This window comes from Rhinatrema bivittatum, chromosome 2 (genome assembly GCF_901001135.1).
Source record: "Rhinatrema bivittatum chromosome 2, aRhiBiv1.1, whole genome shotgun sequence".
In the NCBI taxonomy this organism is placed as follows: domain Eukaryota; kingdom Metazoa; phylum Chordata; class Amphibia; order Gymnophiona; family Rhinatrematidae; genus Rhinatrema; species Rhinatrema bivittatum.
Window position 1 is genome coordinate 518,538,186 of NC_042616.1, and position 20,659 is coordinate 518,558,844.

General features: G+C 43.1%; 1 protein-coding gene across 2 annotated transcripts in view; it reads left to right on the forward strand.

The window, feature by feature from the left end:
* The window catches only part of CDKAL1 (CDK5 regulatory subunit associated protein 1 like 1), a 2,132,645-nt gene that overhangs the window by 1,818,971 nt on the left and 293,015 nt on the right, over positions 1 to 20,659 (forward strand). For both annotated transcript variants that reach the window (XM_029590755.1, XM_029590756.1), the window contains exon 13: positions 18,609 to 18,671. In XM_029590755.1, coding sequence (XP_029446615.1) covers positions 18,609 to 18,671 — 63 coding nt within the window. The remainder of the gene's footprint in view (positions 1 to 18,608; positions 18,672 to 20,659) is intronic.

Here is a 20,659-nt window from a genome sequence, read left to right on the forward strand (position 1 = left end):
TTGTATACAAATCTGTTTCATGCATATTCATTAGGGGTATCCTGAAAACCCGACTGGTTTGCGGCCCTCGAGGACCGGGACTTGCCCACCCCTGACCTAAATGGAATGTGTGTCTGTGTGTGTAACACATTATGGGGGTAGATTTTCAAAGGGGTACGCGCGTAAGATACGCGCTTACCCCCAAAAACCTACCCAAACTGCCCCTGCGCACGCCGAGCCTATTTGCATAGGCTCGGCAGCGCGCACAAGCCCCAGGACGCACGTAAGTCCCGGGGCTTGCAAAAAGGGGGCAGTCGGGGGCGTGGCCAGGGGCGCGGTTTGGGATTGGGGGGCGTGTCCGGGGGCCCCGACAAAGCGGCCTGTGTCGGGGCCTGCCGCGCTGGTGCGCGTAAGTTACTACTGCCTGGAGGCAGTAGTAACTTTTCCGATAAAGGTGGGGGGGGGGGGTCTAGATAGGGCCGGGGGGGGGGGTTAGGTAGGGGAAGGGAATGTGCGGGGGTAGAAAGAATGTTCCCTCTGAGGCCGCTCCGATTTCGGAGTGGCCTCGGAGGGAACGGGCAGCGCGCGCAGGGCTCGGCGCGCGCAAGTTGCACAAATGTGCACCCCCTTGCGCGCGCCGACCCCGGATTTTATAAGATACGCGCGGCTACGTGCGTATCTTATAAAATCCGGTGTACTTTTGTTCGCGCGTGCATATGTTTTTAAAATCTACCTCTATACTCTTACATTTTCCTTAGTCATATGTGACCTTAGTAGTGACACTTATTAACCTGGCAAGGATTCTATGGATACCCTTATATAAATTTCTTAAAATGTTGAAAGAATGCAACTTCTTATGAAAGGTGTGGAATTGACAGTGCTGTGATGTTCGCTTGCACTTTGTAGGCCAGGTACTAGTTAGCAGCTGAAGTGCCAGCTTCATAGCTGAGAAGTCATTGTTTTGCACTGCAGTAGCTGATTTTGAGCACTGGCTTGGGCTCCTGCTCTTCATTCCTGGCTAAGACTGTTGGCACTGTGAAATGGTAATGCCTAGTGCCAGCCAAAGGGCACCAGTGGAACATTGTCACTGGCTTTCTGCTTGCTTCACCCCAGAAGGTCAATGATATACTTGCCTGATATGTAGAAAATCGAGAGAAGACGATAGGGATTGGGGATGCCATACATGATGGCTTCCTGTTGAGAGCTGGATGGAATAGAATGTGAAAAGAGGCATATATAGGAGGAATGGTTTAAATTATCAGTTTTAAGCAGTATTTTTATTTTTTGGAAGAAAATTAATTTTCCCTTCCCCACCTTTCTGACAGAAGGGAAGCAAAAATACCTTGTCAGCATTTGCTGGTGCAAGATGCTGTTTATGTGGGACATAATTAGGGTGATGTGTTTATCCTTTGAGCATCCAGGAGGACAGCATGCAGGCAGGTACATGACTGTGATGCTAAATAAACAGGTTAGGGAAAAGAAGGTAATCTGAGTTATCTCTGATCATGATACAACACAATACCTAATAATTTCACTGTTGGCACAACTTTGTGTTTCACTGAAAAATGCTGATAGCATAGCTCCAAACAGGCTGCATGAACTGTAATTCCGCTTGCATGTACAGACTTCTGAAAGTATAATACCTGCAGCAGGGTATTTGGGGTCACTAATGATATTAGATGAACAGTTCCTGCTGCACAGAGATCATAACGAAAGCAAACCCATAATTACCAAACATAAAGGAGTCAGGTGAATAGACCCTGACGGCTTTGTTTTCTCACTCATTTCAGCCTAATAAGTTTTGCTTTGCGTTTGGACAGGGAGTATTTGTGAAGTTGGCTGTGATTAATTAAAGTAATGCCTAGCCTAAAAAGTCGTCTCACTGAGCCTGTTAATGCAGTTGTTCACAAACCTGTCCTGGGGGACCCCCTGCCAGTTGAGTTATCAGGATATCTGCAGTGAATGTGCATGAGAGAGATTTTCATGCACGTCTTCATTGCAAATCCCGACTGGCTGGGTGTCCTCCAGGACAGGTTTAAAAACCACTGTGCTAATGTATTTCTCCAGTAAATCTGTAGTTGTATTATTGGGGAGAGTGGCCCAGTGATTAGAGCAGCATGCTGAGAACTGTAGAAGCCAGCATTCAAATTTTGCTGATGCTCTCTGTGACCTTGGTCAGGTTACTTCACCTTCTGTTACCACAGGTACAAACTTATGGGGTCATTTACCAAACTGCATTAAGTGTTTACTGCATGGTAAACCCCTTGCAGTAGTGATAATGCATGTTTTTTTCACACCCAATAACATCAAAATGGTTATGAGCTGTTTTTTATGCTTGCTGTCATGACCTGTTCTGCTAAGGAACGGGAGAAAGAACCATTCTTGGCAGGGGCGTACCTGACAAAGGTCGGGTGGTTCAGAGCCGATATCTTCTGCCTGAAGCAGCCATCGATTCTTGCTAGTTGGGTCCTTCGATGCAGGTGGCCATTAGGACTTACCAGGCGGGATGGAAACCGTAGACCGTAGACAGGACTGGAGCCAAGGAACAGGAACAAAGCATGCATTAGGAGTCCATTTTATTCACCATTCCCTTCCTAATAATCCCTAACATTCTGTTTGCTTTTTTGACTGCTGCAGCACACTGAGCCGACAATTTCAAAGTATTATCCACTCTGATGCCTAGATCTTTTTCCTGGGTGATGGCTCCCAACATTGTGTAACTACAGCAAGGGTTATTTTTCCCTATATGCAATACCTTGCACTTGTCCACAATTAAATTTCATCTGCCATTTAGATGGCCAATCTTCCAGTCTCGCAAGGTCCTCCTGTATTGTATTCACAATCTGCTTGTGATTTATCTACTCTGAATAATTTTGTATTATCCGCAAATTTGATAAACTCACTCATCAAATCCTTTCCAGATCATTTATAAATATATTGAAAATCACTGGACCAAGTACAGATCCCTGAGGCACTCCACTGTTACCCTTTTCCACTGGGAAAATTGACCATTTAATCCTACTCTCTGTTTCCTGTCCTTTAACCAGTTTGTAATCCATGAAAGGACATCACCTCCTATCCTATGACTTTTTCATCATGAGGGACTTTATCAAATGCCTTCTGAAAATCCAAATGCACTACATCTACTGGTTCACTTTTATCCACATGTTTATTAACCCTTTCAAAAACATAAAGCAGATTTGTTAGGCAGGGCTTCCCTTGGGTAAATCCATGTTGACTGTGTTCCATTAAACTATGTCTTTCTATATGATCTATGATTTTGATCTTTAGATTAGTTTCCACTATTTTTTCTGGCACTGAAGTCAGTCTCACTGGTCTATAGTTTCCTGGATCGCCCCTGGAGCCCTTTTTAAATATTGGGGTTACATTGGCCACCCTCCAGTCTTCAGGTACAATGGATGATTTTAATGATAGGTTACAAATTTTAACAAATAGATCAGAAATTTCATTTTTTAGTTCCTTCAGTACCCTAGGATGCATACCATCCGGTCCAGGTGATTTACTACTCTTTAGTTTGTCAATCTGGCCTACTATATCTTCCGGGTTCACAGTGATTTGGTTCAGTTCGTCTGACTCATCACCCTTGAAAACCATCTCCGAAACTGGTATCTCCCCAACATCCTCATTAGTAAACATGGAAACAAAGAAATCTCTTAGTCTTTCTGCAATGGCCTTATCTTCCCTAAGAGCCCCTTTAACCCCTCAGTTATCTAACAGTCCAACCGACTCTCTCACAGGTTTCTTGCTTCGGATATATTTTTTAAAGTTTTTATTATGAGTGTTTGCCTCTTAATTATGAGCATCAAAACTATTATTAAAATGAAAACAATGGTTTCCTTGTCTACTCTAGATATTCTCAATTCTCTCCTTTCTCTTTCACCTTCATCCATAACAAAACTACCCTCCCCTTGTAGGGTAGGATAACTAGAGTGCAGCTCCAGCATAGGCTGGTCAAGATGGAAAAATATCCCCAAGTCCAAGAAACTTTAGAAAAAAACCCTCACTGGGTCAAACTATTAAATTGTAACCCAACTTCAGAAACTTCAAGGCTCTTGAGTTCTTTTCTCAAAAGTCTCAATACTTCTCTTCATCCATGCTGTTCACTGATTACCTGGGCAAAAAGATCCTTTGCAGCCTTTTGGGATACTGGGACGATGCCCTTCCCCTCTGGACTGAATAATCTGTATCCAAGATCTTCTCAAAAACAAAAGCACTGTAAGTCAACAGACCCCCAAGGATGAGGTCAAGACTCTACAGAGCTCCTTCTCCATTCTCCTTCTACCTACTCTCTCCTCAGACTCCTTCCCACTGAACTCTGAGCATGGGGATATCTATATGCCATACAAGCTTCCCCCAAAAAGATGGGGTATGGCAAAGGGAGGAATCCTAGATATTAAAAACTCCCTTCCACTACCCATAGCTGGCAAAATATACATGAGAGCACTGTTAATGACTGACATAGCCTCATCACATAGGGCAAAGAGGTCGAAATTTACTTTTCCATGAGTGCAATTCTAGTCCCACTTTTTCATCTGTCCTTGATGGATTGTATTTAAAATAGAAGAAAGCTATACCTTGTGGCTGCATAGTAAATATTATGTTGGCATTTTTATTATGTTCTAAACTGTAACACTTTACAACAAATAGCATGCAGGTACAACGAGTCCCTGCTTAAAAGAGCTTACAATCTAAGTGGGTACCTGAGCAAAAGTGATTTGCTGAAGGTCACAGTGAGCGCCAGTGACAGAAGCAAGTTTTGAACCTAGGTCTCCTGGTTCTCAGCCCTTTACTTTAATTGGTGGGCAATCCACACTCTACATTTAGTTATGCCTGCTACTCTGTGCCATAAGATGTGCAAGTATTTAAGGCCAGTTGGGTATATAAAACATGTCACTTTCTGATGTTTGGGTTTTTCATGTAGATTTTGTAAAGAAATACAAGAAATCATTTTCACAGTCAAAATGTAGTTTACAGTTTGCTTGGCTGAATTTGTCTTCCTTCCTTTCTCAAATTTTTGAAGTATAGATCAGTTTGAAACTTTCTTCCTTTAAAAGCACGTAAGGAATCTAACTATCCCAAATGTAGGAAATGAATTAAGACTTTGTTAGTTAAATAGGGATATGAGACTTAAATATGCTGGCATGAGATTGAGAATAGCAACACTGTAACAGGGGATTTGGGGGCATACTGCAGTTGTGCTTGATTTAGTTTTTTGAATCTAATGTAATTATATTTTTGTCAGTTATTATGTTCTGGTTTGCTAATTAAACCTGGCGGAGGGAATGGTATTTTGGTTGATCATGTACAATTTTAATTATATTTAATTTAGATGCTTGTCTCCAATGATTGCAGCCTAGTATTTTTAGTTTTTATGTACTGATTTTATGTATTGCATAAATATATTTTATTGTATATCGCTTTAATTTTTGTTTCAAATGCAGTATAAGCCAGGGATGTAGCCATAGGTTAGCCATGGTGCACCCAGTTTGGAGTTAAGCCCACCCAAATGTCCATGGCCAGCATAAGATAAAAGTAGGTAATCTGCGCTGCTAAGACCGGGCAGGACAGTCACGGCTACCAATTGCAAGAGATCCTCAGTCGAGCCCAATAGAAAACAAATTCAGCGCAGGGCCCAGAACCAAGATTCAAGATGAAAATAAATTTATGACAATTGTACATGTGTAGGAAAAGAAGGGGAAAATTACAAAATGGTAATAAATCAAGTCTGCCTATTCTGGCAGTCCCTGAAGCTGTCCTGCCCCCTCTCACAGGTTTCCTTGGTTACAATAAGCCCTTGCAGGAGGAGGTGGGGCTGCTGCAGGGCCTATCAGAGCATGCAAATCATCTCCAGACCCTGTCCTGGATTTGTTTTCTGTTCCTGCTACTACAGCTGCCAAAGGGCTTGCCCAGGAAGAGCGAAATAGCTGAGTCTGCTAAATAGCATCTCTAGGAGGGACCCAGTGACATACTCCCTTAAAAGAGAAACTGCCGGAAACTGGATAGGTCCTTAGGGAAAGGGGAAGGGAGACTGCTGGGAAAGAGTAGCGTTTAGTGAACGAGAGAGACTAGTGGGGACAAGGTGAGGCATGGAGGGGATAGTAGTCACCTCATCGCCCCACCTTGTCTCCAGAAGTTTTTCTCTGAATTTTTCATCCCCGGCAGTCTCTCTTTGTCTCTCTGTCATATCATGGGGAGAGAGGGGTGTTGAAACAGAGAAACATTTGTCACTAACAGTATAACTAGCATGCTCACACCTTTATGCCTAGTAACCACCCATGTTAACCTTGGGCCTTGCCAAAATATCAGTTTTTGTATAAGGAGAAGATAAACTGAACTCAGTCACATAGCAATAGCCCAGTTATAGAATAAATGGGGAGGATTCCTGTTCCCTGAAGGAAGCTGCTTTGACAGGACTATCAGAAGCTTCATATCCAGCATGTAGCAACAAGATAAGGGAGTCTCTTAAGGACAGGAAGGATAAAGCCACCTCCTTCACTATCCCTCCTGTTTTCAAAACAATATCATTTTTTCTTCTTGGCATGATGCTTCAGTTTGTGTTCTCTGTCTTATGGGTTGTGTATGTGAAATAAGCATGCTCTTAAATTCCCAGTTACCTTCCTCTATAAAAAGCAAGAACTTACATACCAAACATTGTGCAGGAAGTACAGCATAAAAGCATTGAACTGAGAATCAAGGGAGGTCGTGGTAAATGGGTGCAAGACTCCTGTCTGCCACTGACTCTCAAGTTACCTTAGACCCGCCTGTGCCTCAATTTGCCCTAATAATCTTGTTCCCTCTTCACTTACGTGCAGGCTAAACACCAGACATGCATCAGCAGTCCATATACTCAGAGATGGCTTTGTGTATATTTCTAAAGGGGTAGAATAAGTTGCAGTCCTAGTTGAATGAGAGTCTGTCTAGGAATTTTAGGCCTGGATTCACTATTCTCTGCGAGAATAGTGAATCGCGCGGTACCGGGGGTGGGGCGAGTCTGCGAAAGCCAGTAGGCATTGCACCACTGCTGTGCGCTGGCTGTCAGTTTTCGCACCGAATAACTACACCATAAAAGGTGTAGTTATTCGGCACGAAACTGGCGGCAATAAGGGTCCTTACCTTTCGCCGCCAGCGATGTCACCGCAGCGTCGGCCCCGGTGCCACCCCGACTCCTCCTCTTCTGGGGCCGACTCCGCCCCGATCACCCTATTGCACGTGAAAAGGGACTTTTTGTGTGCGAACGCTATTGCAAATGACCCCCTTAGTTATTAGTTGTTCTTATTGGATACTATTACTTTGGGGAGAGGACAGTAGGTAGTATTATAGGAAAGCTGATATTCAAGAAAAATGTGTTCCACCAAGTTCTAACATTCACAGGGCTTCCTAGAAAAAAAGCCTCAGTCCATTGCACATAGATGGATCAACCCAGAATTGTCAGCCAGCCAAATATACAAAGAGGAGAAAGCCCTCTGCCAACCACTTATACAATTACAGGACTTGCATATATTGCTGCATCTCCCTTACAAAAGTACAGATTCGTTGCTTGTGTGAACCTTTGCTAGTACTGTACATGGCATGTCTGCTGCACACATACTGTAAAGTCTTGAATGGACGGGATGCCTTCCTCCATCCTGTGAGCAGATTGCTGGAGGGCTTGTGAACTGTGTAGACCTTTATGAGAAGCAAGTGAATACTTTCTTTTTAATAAAATTTTAGTTGTCTGTTCCTTCTAAGTGCGTTTCCTGTTGCTTAGCCATGTGCTTTGCACTCACCAGCTGGGATTCAAAGCATTGTTTCCATATGCTGCCACTCTCCCTTCATCTTAAAGTAACATAAAATCCTTCTCCTGTCTAAGCATGCATTCATTTTTGTGAATATCTTCTATTCCCCCAAAGGTCGTGTCATATACATACACACCAGTTAAGCTGCATACTTTAATGCAGAGCTTTTTCCTGCCAACAAAACCCTCCATTTTGTGAAGGTCTTGCCTGTCAGAACTTTGTATTTAAGAGAACAAGAACATCTTGATTTATCTCACTTTGGTGTTAATCTAGAATTTTCTACAGGATACACACCAAAGCACCATCTTGATATTTAAAAAAAAACCAAACAAAAAACTTTTAAAAAGATGTAAATTTGGGGTGTCCTTTTGAAATAGCCTCTGAGTTTTGAATGGATAAAGGAAGATAAGGGATGGATTCCCATCGGGTTGCCATAGATTTCCAGACTATCAAATCATTTCAGTACTTTACTGAAATATTTCTAGGTTGGGGTATCTTTTTCTGGACCAACAGAAAAAAGGTATTGTACTAGATGAGCCTTTGGTATCACAAGATATCACAGCCTACTGAGATTCCAGGATCTACATGGTCTCTAGAATTCAGCAGTTTATTGAAGAGAGAGATTTGTTAACCAGTTTGAGTCCCCAGAGATTTGTGAACAATGTGAGCAAATCTTACTATGGTGCTTTTTATAATTTCCCACAGATTTCTTGTGATCCTTCTTATAAATTATTAAACAGTATTTCTACCATAGCTCTGTGGAGGAAGACCACAATCATTGGTGAGCCTGATGTCCATGGTAGAAGCCATCCTTAAAAAGAAAATCAATGGCCATATAGATAGACATGGCTTAATGAATAAGAGTCAACGTTGTTAAAGCTAGGGGAATTCTTGTTTTACCAGTCTTTTTTTATTTTTTTGAAGGTGTATATAAATATGTAAATAAAGGTGAGCCAGCTCATATAGAGTATGTGGATTTTCAGAAGACATTTGACAAAGTCCCCTATGAGAGACTCCTCAGGAAATTAAAAAATAATGGGGTTAGAGCAGGACCAGTGTTTCCATTAGGCAAACTAGGTCATTGCCTAAAGCACCAATCCTTATGGGCTGCCAAAACCACCACTGTGACCCTTATGCCAGCACAAGAAAGGGACAAGCCACAGCGGAATTCAGGAGGTTGGGTGCAACCCTTCCCATTGGCAGCTGAAGATGAGCACGAGAGGCCCAGGAGTGTCGCAGGTGGAGGCCAAAGATGAGTGGGAGAGAGGCGTGGGGGGCTGCGGGTGGAAGCCATCCCATTCTTGGCTGAAGATAGACTAGAGAGAGACCTGGGAGGGTCACGAGCAGAGTCCATCCTGCTGTAGCTGAAGATAGGAAAGTCCAGGAGGGCTGCCTGTGAAGCCCCTTCCACCTGCAGCAGAAGACGATGGGAAGAAGCCTTGAGAGAGAGGAATGGATGGGGGCTGGTGGAGGAAGAGTCTGCTGCTGCTGTCACATTTGCTTGTGGGGGAAGGGGAGGAAGAGTGATAAAAATAGCATGGTATGCGATTGAAAACATATATGTGTTTGTGAATGAAAGCGTGTGTGTAATTGAGAGCATGTATGTGTTTGTGATTGAAAGCATGAGTATGAAACAGCATGTGTCTGTGGGAGAGAGAGAGAGTGAGAAGAAAGTTTGTGTGCAGCAATGCTGGCCCAGTCACGTCTAATCCATGACAATCTCAGGGCATCTGGAAATCAAAAGTTCCCAAGTAATGAAGAGAGTTTTATTCTTATTAGTTTTAAATTTTGCTTTGGCTGTTATTTGCTGTGTCTATTGTACTGAAATATTTTATTGGCATTTGGAAAATGTTTCAGTTTTTAATTTTTGGATCCTATTCTATTTGTCAGCTATTTTTAAATATGCATTCTCTTTATTAGGATGAGTTTGCTATTATGATCAGTGATTTATAGTTCTTGATGTTGTTTGAGATTTTGTGAGGAATGATGTTTGTTTTTCCATTGTTGCACTGTATACTTAGTTTGGCTTCTTGCAGTTTCCAGTTCAATTTTTTGTCTGCACGTTTCTATTTCTATTTTTTGGTCTCTTTATTCTGTATTTGGTGAGGGTCTGTCTAAATTCTACATATGTAACCGATGTGAGGGATTCTGCTAGCGTATGGTTTCTGTGTAGTGTCTATAGTAGCCTGGCTTGTTGTATTTTCCTAATAAGAGGTGTATTAGTGTTTAAGGCCTGTTGTAATATTTGCATTGTTGTCTTTACATATTTAGAATTGTTACTATTTGAGTGCTGGCATTTAGAGCCATTTTGGTGTGGGAGGTTTACTACATTATAACTGTAATTCTCTGAGGATAAGCAGGATGGCATTCCTTACAGATGGATGACATCATCTGATGGAGCCCGGCATGGAACCTTGATCTCAAAGATTTTAGAGTTTCAGCATGTTCTGCTGAGCATGTGCAGCTGTAGTCATCTCCTTGTCTCTCAGGGAGAGTCCCTCTGTCTGTCTTTTTCCACATACCCATGTGGTCACAGGTTGAGCTTTGCCCTCCTCACAGTTCTGGAGTTGCAAGAAGTGTTTTGTTTTGTTTTTCAGGTAGAGCCTCGTTGTTTTGTATTTTTCTTTGCTTCCCTTACGGTAGTTTAGGTATAATGTGTTTCTTCACTCTCTTTCTAACACCTCTCTAGTGCATGGCGGGCCTCGTGTACTATGCAGCCAACAGAGGTTTTCCCCCTTAATAAATAATGCTGCATCTTCAGCTGATTCCTGTCTCCTTTTCTTAACTTGTCTGTTTTATACCTTTGTTTGGTGCCTATTCCAACTGGCAGTGTGCAGTCCATTGTGGTCTGAGTAGCCCTCTGGCCTGGGGACTTGACTGAGTTTCTACCTAGCAGGAGTTCCAGGAAGTTCTGTCTGACCTCTTGGCATTGAAGGAAGCTCAGGTCATGAAAGGAATTCAGGACCAGATGTTTCTGGGGCAAGGAGAGGTCATCCTTCCCAAACTCCCTGGGATCTAGTCTCCTTGGCTCATGCCCTGGATCATGTACCCTTCCATGAGGGTATATTGGATGAACACTACTATGTACTCCCTGGCGTCTTCCCATCCTGCTTGTCAGCTCAATCTGGCACTGCCTCTCCTTTGAAGAGAGGGTGAGCATAAGTCTGAGCAATCAGATCGCTGATGTACCATTGCCATGCCCGACATCGATTGTCCATCACATATGTTCTAGAGTACCTATGGCCCCAGGACTATGTGAGTACTGGGAGCATCACAGTTACTTTTGAGTCCCAAGGGCACCGTCAAGAGCTGTGGACAGCATCAAATGCCATGGATGCCCTTGAGTACTGTGGAAGCTGTCGAGCACCAAAAAAAGAAAAAATTTATGGGACAACCTTAAGACATCGATTAATGCCTTTGACAGTGATACAAATATAATGGGTCAAATAAACTGTGGGAATTGTTCAGTTTGTTCTAACGTTTTACAGATACAACAGTTTTGTCATCCTCATTTAAAACGGCCATACATTCTTCCAGATAAATTTAGTTGTACCTCGGCAGGAGTAATATATGCAATTTTGTGTCCTTGCTCTTTAATTTATGTTGGACAAACGATACGTCCCATAAAATTTCGCATCATTGAACATAAAAGCAGGATTAGATTGGAGAAGATTAATGCTCCTTTAGTTAAACATTGGCTAGATGTTAAACATGACATTGATGATTTACGATTTTTTGTGATTAAAAAAGTAAAGTTGCAGCAGGGAGGTGACTTAGGTGCTGTTTTGAGAAGGGTAGAGCAAAGATTTATTTTTGATTGGCATACGTGCGCACCTTATGGACTTAATGGTCCCATTGAGTGGCAAGCTTTTTTGTAAGCATTTCATTGCTGCCAATACTGTTTAATAATTATGGCATTGGTTAAGAGGATAATGAGGGGCATTATAAAACCTACGTTTAGACTTAGGGTTGCATATGACGCCGCTATACGTGATGCCATCAGTTCCGGAGGAAATGTGAGTATGGAGTTGGTAGAACGCCTGTGTCTGATACTTTTGAGCTGGTATTAAATTGTATATTTTCGCTATGTTTTGGTTACAGGGTGGTTCCCTGGAATTAGCGAAATGATGTTGAATTGTAACATGTTTTACCTATACTTGGAAAATTAAATGAAGTACAAAGCACTTTAAATCCGGCAACGGAGGTTGCAGACTTGGAACGCTGCTAAGAATTTAAAAAAGATTCTACAAAGGTAGATCCTTTTTTTATTGTTTTCTTGGAGAGAAGAGGGATTACAGGCAATGGTGGTGATTTTTACCTATATTGATGGTTGTATTCAATATAGGTATACTTAAGACGACAGTGACGAAAATATCCCTGATGAAGCCCAGGTGATTCGGGCGAAACAAGGAGTCCTTGTCGGGCGGGTCCAATGGACGATGTCACCGTTTTTTGGAACATTTAGAAAAGTATAGAGTGTGATGTTTGAACCTGTGCTTATCGGGTTCTGCTGACACGGAATCATATCGCATCACCATTATTACAGTTTGTGATAAAATTATTAGAAGTATTATAGAGATTATTGCAATAAGACATTTGATATTAGATTTATAAAAATAAGAAGTGTTACACATTGGTGTTGGGATTTTTATATATGATGTTTTTATAGGTATGGTATGACTGTAATTGAGATATGATTGTGGTATGGAGGAATGATTGTGCTAGATAGAAATTATTGTCTAGATAGGATCTATTTTATATGTTTCATTAATAAATTATAAATTTGAGATTGTATTGGTGAATTCGTGTATTCTCTTTTGTGGATATAACCATAGGTCTAATACCATATGGTTTCCAATTTCTTCTTTATAGGGTTTTCTGGTTGGCACCACAGCAGTGCATATAAATATATTATACATGATGAAAGTATTTATTTTATTTAGATATTTTATATACTGTCGTTCCAAGTAAAGATCACAACGGTAATATTTTTATCTCAAAAGGCTGTACTTTGTCCTTTTTCTTATAAAATGTATTATAAATGCACATTTTTTAAAATTGTGTAAGTGTGGAGGGTGCGAGCAGTAGAGGTGGGAGGAGAGAGTGCACCTGTTTGGGGGGGGCGGGGGTGCCAAGCTATATGTTTTACCTAAGGCACCTAACACCCTTCTACTGGCCCTGATTAACAGGCAATGTCTTACTGTAAGAACATAAGAAATTGCCATACTAGGTCAGACCAAGGGTCCATCAAGCCCAGCATCTTGTTTCCAACAGTGGCCAATCCAGGCTAAAGTACCTGGCAAGTACCCAAAAACTAAGTATATCCCATGCTACTGATGCTAATAATAGCAGTGGCTATTTTCTAAGACAACTTGATTAATAGCAGGTAATGGACTTATCCAAACCTTTTTTAAACCCAGCTACACCAACTGCACTAACCAAATCCCCTGGCAACAAATTCCAGTGTTTAATTTTACGTTTAGTGAAAAATAATCTTCTCCGATTAGTTTTAAATGTGCTACATGCTAACTTCAAGGAATGCCCCCTAGTCCTTCTATTATTCGAAAGAGTAAATAACCAATTCACATTTACCCATTCTAGACCTCTCATGATTTTAAAGACCTCTATCATATCCCCCCTCATCCGTCTCTTCTCCAAGCTAAGCAGGCCTAACCTCTTTAGTCTTTCCTCATAGCGGAGCTGTTCCATTCCCTTTATCATTTTGGTCACCCTTCTCTGAACCTTCTCCATCACAACTATATCTTTTTATGAGATGCGTCGACCAGAATTGTACACAATATCTTAGGTGCGGTCTCACCATACAGCGATACAGAGGCATTATGACATTTTCCGTTTTATTCACCATTCCCTTTCTAATAATTCTTAACATTCTGTTTGCTTTTTTTTGGCTGCCACACCACACTGAGCCGACAATTTCAATATATTATCCACTATGATGCCTAGATCTCTTTCCTGGGTGGTAGCTCCAAATATGGAACCTAACATCGTGTAACTACAGCATGAGTTATTTTTACCTATATGCACCTTGCATTGTAGATTGGGAACTGGTTAAAAGATAGAAAACAAAGGGTAGGACTAAATTGTCAGTTTTCCAAATGTAGCAAGGATGTAGTGGAGTACTACAGGGATCAGTATTGGGACCTGTGCTATATAATATATTCATAAATAATCTGGAAACTGATTGATGAGTGAGGTTATCACTTGTGCTAAACAGCAGATTTTGAGGAACTGCAGAAAGACCTTGTGAGACTAGGAGACTGGGTAATTTATTGGCAGAAGAAATTTAATGTGGAAAAGTGAAAAGGGATGCACATAGGGAAAAATAATCCCAACTATAGGTACACAATGCTGGGTTCTCTATTGGGAGTCACTGTCCAGGAAAAGAACCTTGTGAACCATATGTTAAAATCCTCTGTTCAGTGCATGACAGTAGTCAAAAAAGCAAATAGAATGTTAGGGATGATCTGAAAAGGAATAGAAAATAAAATAGAAAATATCATATTGCCTCTGTATTGAGAAATGGTGCATTCACACCTTGAGTATTGAGGAACTGGAACAGGGCAGGCTCAGACCTCCACTGGACCTGCATGCACTTGGTAGCCCTTCCGGACCCGCTGCTTGGGAATGACGAGTGCGTGAGGCCAGACAGAGGCTGAGGGCAGGAACAAAATGTGACATGGAACTCAGGAACTTGGACGACTCAGACGAGGACTCAAGGAACTTGGAAGACTCAGACAAGGATTCAGAATTCAGGAACTAGTACAGGGAGAGTACTGCACCACAGCGCGCCCTACCCAGCCGCCCATGGCTAGTCGCAGACCATGCCGGAAGCGAAGCAGACTCCAGATGAGAAGATGAAGATATGGAATTGGAAACATGATTAAAATTCAGGAGAGGCCTGCACCGAGGCGTGCCCTACACAGCCGCCTGTGGCTGGTCGTGGACCTCGCTGAAGCAGAGCAGGTTCTGGCTTGAATCTAGGGCATGGACGGAAGCAGGAACAAGGAACTCTGAAGACCGGGAACAGGATTCAAGACTCAGGATTCAAGGATTCAGAACTCGAATTCAGGAACAGACCTTGGCATAAGGGCCTTCTGGAGACTTGCGCTGCAGACGTGAAGACAGGCCTTGTGCCACGAAACGTTCTACATAGCCCCCTATGGGCTGGTCACGGACAGCAACGGTGGCACACCAGGAAAGGTGGACAAGCAGGAAACCTGGAAGCAGGACGAAGAACCGGAGATGGGAACACCAGGACTGGAACATAAGGAACATAGAACATCAGGACACTGAAGAGATGATGAATGAGCTCCAACGAAGAACAGGAACATCCACAGAGACCAGGAACATCTAACGAAGAGCCATCTAGACACAAGCAAACCATGGAGGACATTGACCAGAGAGAAGAAGCATGGACGACAATGAAGATCTGATGCAAAGGACTGATGAGAACAAACTGAGCCCTTTTATAGGGCTGGACAAGGCACAGGAAGATGACTACATCCATTGGTGCCGCAGGGCTTTTCCCGCTGCTGGCCCTTTAAATATTGTACAGAGGAGCTAAGAGGTGGAGGAAGTCGGGGAGACCATGTCGGTGGCGTTTCTGCCGTGGAGATGAAAGAGTCGGCGGCGGCACTCCTGCCAAGTGAAGAGGCGGATCAGCGGCAGCTCAAGGGCCGCGAAGATGGACAGTGATGTCGGGGCATCTGGGCTGCGTAGGAGCGGCTGACAGCAGTGGCTCACAGCCGCAAAGATGCAGGAGCCTGCAGCGGGGCGGACCCGTTAGGCAACACAGCGGTGGCAGCGGCGCGGCACTCCAGGCCACGCAGGAAGCAAGGTCTGGTGGTGGCTCCTCAGCTGCAGAGGTTGGGAGAGGCCTGCCCCCGGTGTCAGACCAGGAAAGTGGAGGAGGCAGTCAGGCCCGACCATCGCGAAAATGAGAGGCTGCTCGCGGGATGGGCTATGCGAGTGGCATCGTAACAAGGAAATCCTGGTCCTAGGTGAGGCTCCCTCAGAAAGGGGTAAAACCAACCAGGCCCAGGAGGGAAGAGAGGCCCCAGGAAGAGAAGCAACCTAGGGAAGCCCAGACTGAAAAACTGTAAACTACATTTCTGCTTTACTTGTCTAAGAACTTCTGAGGTTAAGCAGAACTGTTTTTCTGTAGTTTATTACTAAAAGCTCATGAAAGACAAGCCAGAGTCTAGCCTGGGTCCATTCTCACACACCACTCACAGTGCCACAGGAATCTGGTGCCACATGATCCAGGCGGCTTGCATAGCGGGGTATAAAAGAGGTTTGGGCAGGTTCCTGGAGGAAAAGTCCATAGCACTTTATTAGCCAGACAGACTAGAGAAAGCCATTGCTATCTCTGGGGGTGAGTAATGGGGTTTACATCTACTTTATGGGATCTGCCAGGTATTTGTGTCCTGGATTTGTCACTGTCGGAAACAGGATGCTGGGCTCAGTGGACCTTGGTCTGACCCAGCCTGGCAATTCTTATGTTCTTATGATTTAGGCACAGCTGAGGGTTGGGCTCTGGTTTATGTATTTGGAATGCTTACTTTCTAATTCAGTATGGGCTAAGCTGGCCCTAGTGGCTCAGGGCTAGTACTGGCTTCAAGTACCCGGCCGGCTGGGGCTCAGGGTGCTGCAGTAGAAACATTCACAAACGCCCCAGCCCCACTGGAGAAAGGGAATCCTTGTCATTGCAAATGGTGACACCCAGTGGCCAGACTCGGGCTCCATGTTACCGTACTCTGGAGGTAGCCTGGGGTGCCCTGGCCAAGGACTGTAGCTGCAGTAGCTTGGCTGAGTAACTTAGGTGAAGGAAAAATAATGGAGACCCCTCCCCCACCCTAAGTAGCTGTGAGTTGAAGGGGCTTGTGCTGCTTTGGCCCAACAAAAGCTGATTCTGATTGAACTAGAAGCCCAAAAGAGCAGGAGGAAACTGTTGGGAAAAATGAAAAAAATCAGTGTGGGCAGACTGTGTGGCTTCGAAGTACACAAACTATTACCTGACATTTAGCTGAGAAGTCTGTTTTAATGGAGATTTCTGACACAAACCTGTTCCATAGCAAGTTGAAATTATTTGGCAGCTTTCTTAGGTTCTGTTTTTGTTTGAAGGCAAAAAGTAACCTGAAGCATAAAACAAGGTGGAAGCTCCCTAGTGATGAGGAAATTCCCAGAGCAGTTACTTTTTCAGGTTACTGCAGGTGGGGTTCTGCCCTGCAGATACTGCTCTTGATGCTTTAACCCATTGGTGCCTTAAGTCCGTGCTTCATGGAATAAACCTTCAGGAAGGCAAAAGATTGCATAACAGGAGCTCCAGCTTTCAGGACTGCTGAGGCCGTAAAGTTCATGTGTGACTGTTTTGGGTGTCGTTCTCTGGCTGTGCTGCTGCTGTCACCACCAAGCAGGGACATCCTGTAATGGAAACAATTCATTCCAGAGACAAGCTTTCCAAACTGCATGCAAGGAAATGAAAATTCCAGTCTTTTGTGCTAATGTGCTGGCCAGATAGTTGAAAACTGTGTATGTAGGTCACCAACCCAATATTTCATGCATATGTATTATGAAATGTTGTCAAATTTATATCTGTGTATATTTCTATGTATCATACATATGCAAAGCTTATCCAAATACTGCATAGGTGTTTGTGTATGATGTATGTATTTCTTACATCCTCACATTTCTATCGTAGGCTTTTTATGCAAATCCATTTCTGACTTATACTCCTTGGTTTGCAGAGATGGTACGATAAATATGTATCAGTGTATATATCATATTTTCCAGTGTGACACTTCGCTAATTTGGGCGAGGGAAGTCTGGTGCAGTATTCAGATTTATAAATCTTGGAAGTAAATGACCTTATGTTTGATAGGCCGAGTGTTGTTTGGTTTGTATGAGGCACTATTCATCGTAGATGGAGTGGTTCCTTAATGCATTGAGGATCTTAAAAATCTAATTTGAGATACAGTAGATGCAGCATTGTGGATTTTTCACAATAGATAGAGGAGAAATGGTCACATAACATAAAAACATAGGAGTCCTCAGTAGATAAGGACTTGTGGTCCCCCTCCCCAGGCTGCTCATTTCCCCGCCCCCCATACGCTCTACTCAATCTCCAGTTATCTCCCATCTTTGCCATTGTCATGTTTAAGAAGAAAAAGCTTGCTTATGTACCATTGTGTCACCAGTGTCATCCAGTGTTATCATGTAGAAGTTGGAGTCCTTCCCCCTGCCTTTCTTTCTGAAGTGCTCCTCATATGCTGCCTCCTTGCTGCAATAGAAGAGAAGCACAGAGGTTACCTCTAAGTTACATTACTGGAGTAGAGGTTTCTCCAATCATCGTAAAGATCATGTCAGTCCTGATCTTTTAAAAGGGTCAAGTAGAGATCGATTGCCTTAGTGCACTAAGATATCCAGACAAGGTATTGTTAAATCTCTGTACAAAGCCAAAAGATCCTATCACATAGTATATGCCTGGAAAAAAGACTTCTTTTACTGATGGTTAGTGTCTATCAAAGTGTGTGCATTTCTCAGAGAAAAAAAATGATTTAGGATTGCTGAAATTTTGCATGCAGCTAACATTTCTAAATTGTAATTAGTAGCTGCTTGCAGTGAACTTGAGCATCAATAACAACAGAAAAAAAAAATGTATATATATATTTTAGAATTGGCTTGGTAGGATTCAAATCCTATTCCGCTGATGAACAATTTAGGGTCTTAGACTGCCCGTGCTGCATTTTTTTTATCTGTACTTGTATCATCCTGTCTACATTCATTAATTGTATGTTTGTTTTTACCCTCCAGAAAAAACAACGAACAAAGATGCTGTCCCAGCTGTTTCATTCATACAATCCATACAACCACAAGGTAAGGGACAGTGTACAAACTGGATTGGACACAAATATTGTACCTTTTTGGGTCAGTGTGAATGAAAGTGATGAACATCTGTAGCTTGATGTTACTCTACTGATATTCTGCTTTGACTGGGTCGTCTTACAGAGTGGATAAGGCTTTTAAAGCATAACTTGAAATGGAGAGGAAAGCAGTTGTGTGCTGCTTATAATTCTCATAGACCTTCAGGAAATCTGTTGTAGATTGATATTGAACCCCATAGGATGGCTGTCTGTAGGAGTGAGAAACTTTCCACCACGTCTTGCTCTCTGAATACTTTGGTTAGTGTCCTTGTGCTACAGTATTTTTTCAGCTGGCCTGGAACCAGGCAACAGGGGATAGTTATCAGCAGTGCACTGCAAAATAGGTTTAAATTTAAATATCTATTTGTTTCCATTGGATTTCAACCCATCCTGGCTTATTGTATGTGGACCCTTGAAACCCAGCTCACAGCCCTATGGCCTGTTAAATGCCAGATGCTCAGAAGAATTATGGCTAGATTTTCATTACTGAACTCTGTGTCAGATTACATTATTGGGCATTGGGGAGGAAGGATTGAAATAGAGTAAAAAGGTTAAGTTTATTTAAAAAGGTATTATACAGTAAAACATTAAAAACAAAAATGTGTTCACATGTAAAAGATGTTCTTTTGTTTTCTTTTTTTAAAGAGAGGTTGCTGGGCCTGCGCCCAGTTTCTGTTCCTCAGGCTTACCGGGGCTAGGGATGCCTCAGATGCAGCATTCAGAATGGCTGAGCTAGATGAGGGGAGAGGGGAAAAATGGGTGGGAAAAATCCCAGGGCAGTTGTGTTTTAGGAGTAAAGGTGTGGCTTAGTGGTTTAGAGCAGATTGTATCCTGTTTCTCCCACTGATGCTGTTTGTGCCTTGCGCAGGTCACGTCACATTCCAGTGCTGCAATTACAAACTTTGGGGCTCATTGACTAAGCCACGGTATTTTTCCCCAAGCAAAAAATAGCACGAGAGTCATAAAACCTTGGGAAATGACATTGCCGCTTTGCGACTACCACAATATTTATTCCTGTGGGGAAATACCATTGCCTGCGGAATTTACCTGTGGGGAAAAAATACCATGGCTGTGAAAGACCCCAAATAGTGCTCGATGGTGGCCCCGGAACTGTGGGTCCACTATCACTTAAAGGAGCTGCACACCCTCCCAAGTAGTGAAAACCCCAGGGGTTTGTGTAGATCTCCTAACCCCTACCCTGCCACCCCTAGCAGTGACTGATGTTGCTAATTTTTTTGATCACCGTAAGCCGCATCCCAACCTCTCCCCTTCATTAAAAAAAATCAGGGCCCTGTTGACTTGGAGGCCGGTACCCCCACCCCAGATCCCCTACTCAAAATACCTCCCAAATGCACCCTGACTCAGCCATCCCTGGTGGCGCAATGAGCCCCTACCCTCACCCTAGCCTACCCCCCAGATCTCCCCAACTCATCAGAATGTCCCTGGTGGTCTAGTTGGGAGCCTGGAGTTGGCAGCCATTTTTAAAAATGGTGCCACCTGACCTTTACCTCCGGGACCCCAATTTAGGAATTAAGGGGAGGAATGGGAGGCTGATGCTTGCGGCCAACTTACCGTAATTTTTTTTTCACTAATTTTCAATTATGGCTGCATCTAGGGGAGGTGTGACAGGAGCTCTGTGCAGACTCCAGGGGTCTGTCAGTCTTTTGGGGCAGGGTGGGGGACTGGGGGCCGGGGCCCCAGGTACATCAAGACGTACATTAATGTCCTGATACACCCAGGAGACGTTAGTTACACCTCTTGAATTCTAGCTGCAAGCCCTGTTTTTGGGTAGTCACTATATAAATACCACAGGGGTCATAAAAGTATTTATAGTTCTTTTGAGGCTGGCTTAGATTTTTATTTCCCTCTCACAGTTTCTTTCACCTCAGGGCTCGATTCTTTTAGTGATGAGGGAGCGGTATCTCCTCCAAGACCCTTGTT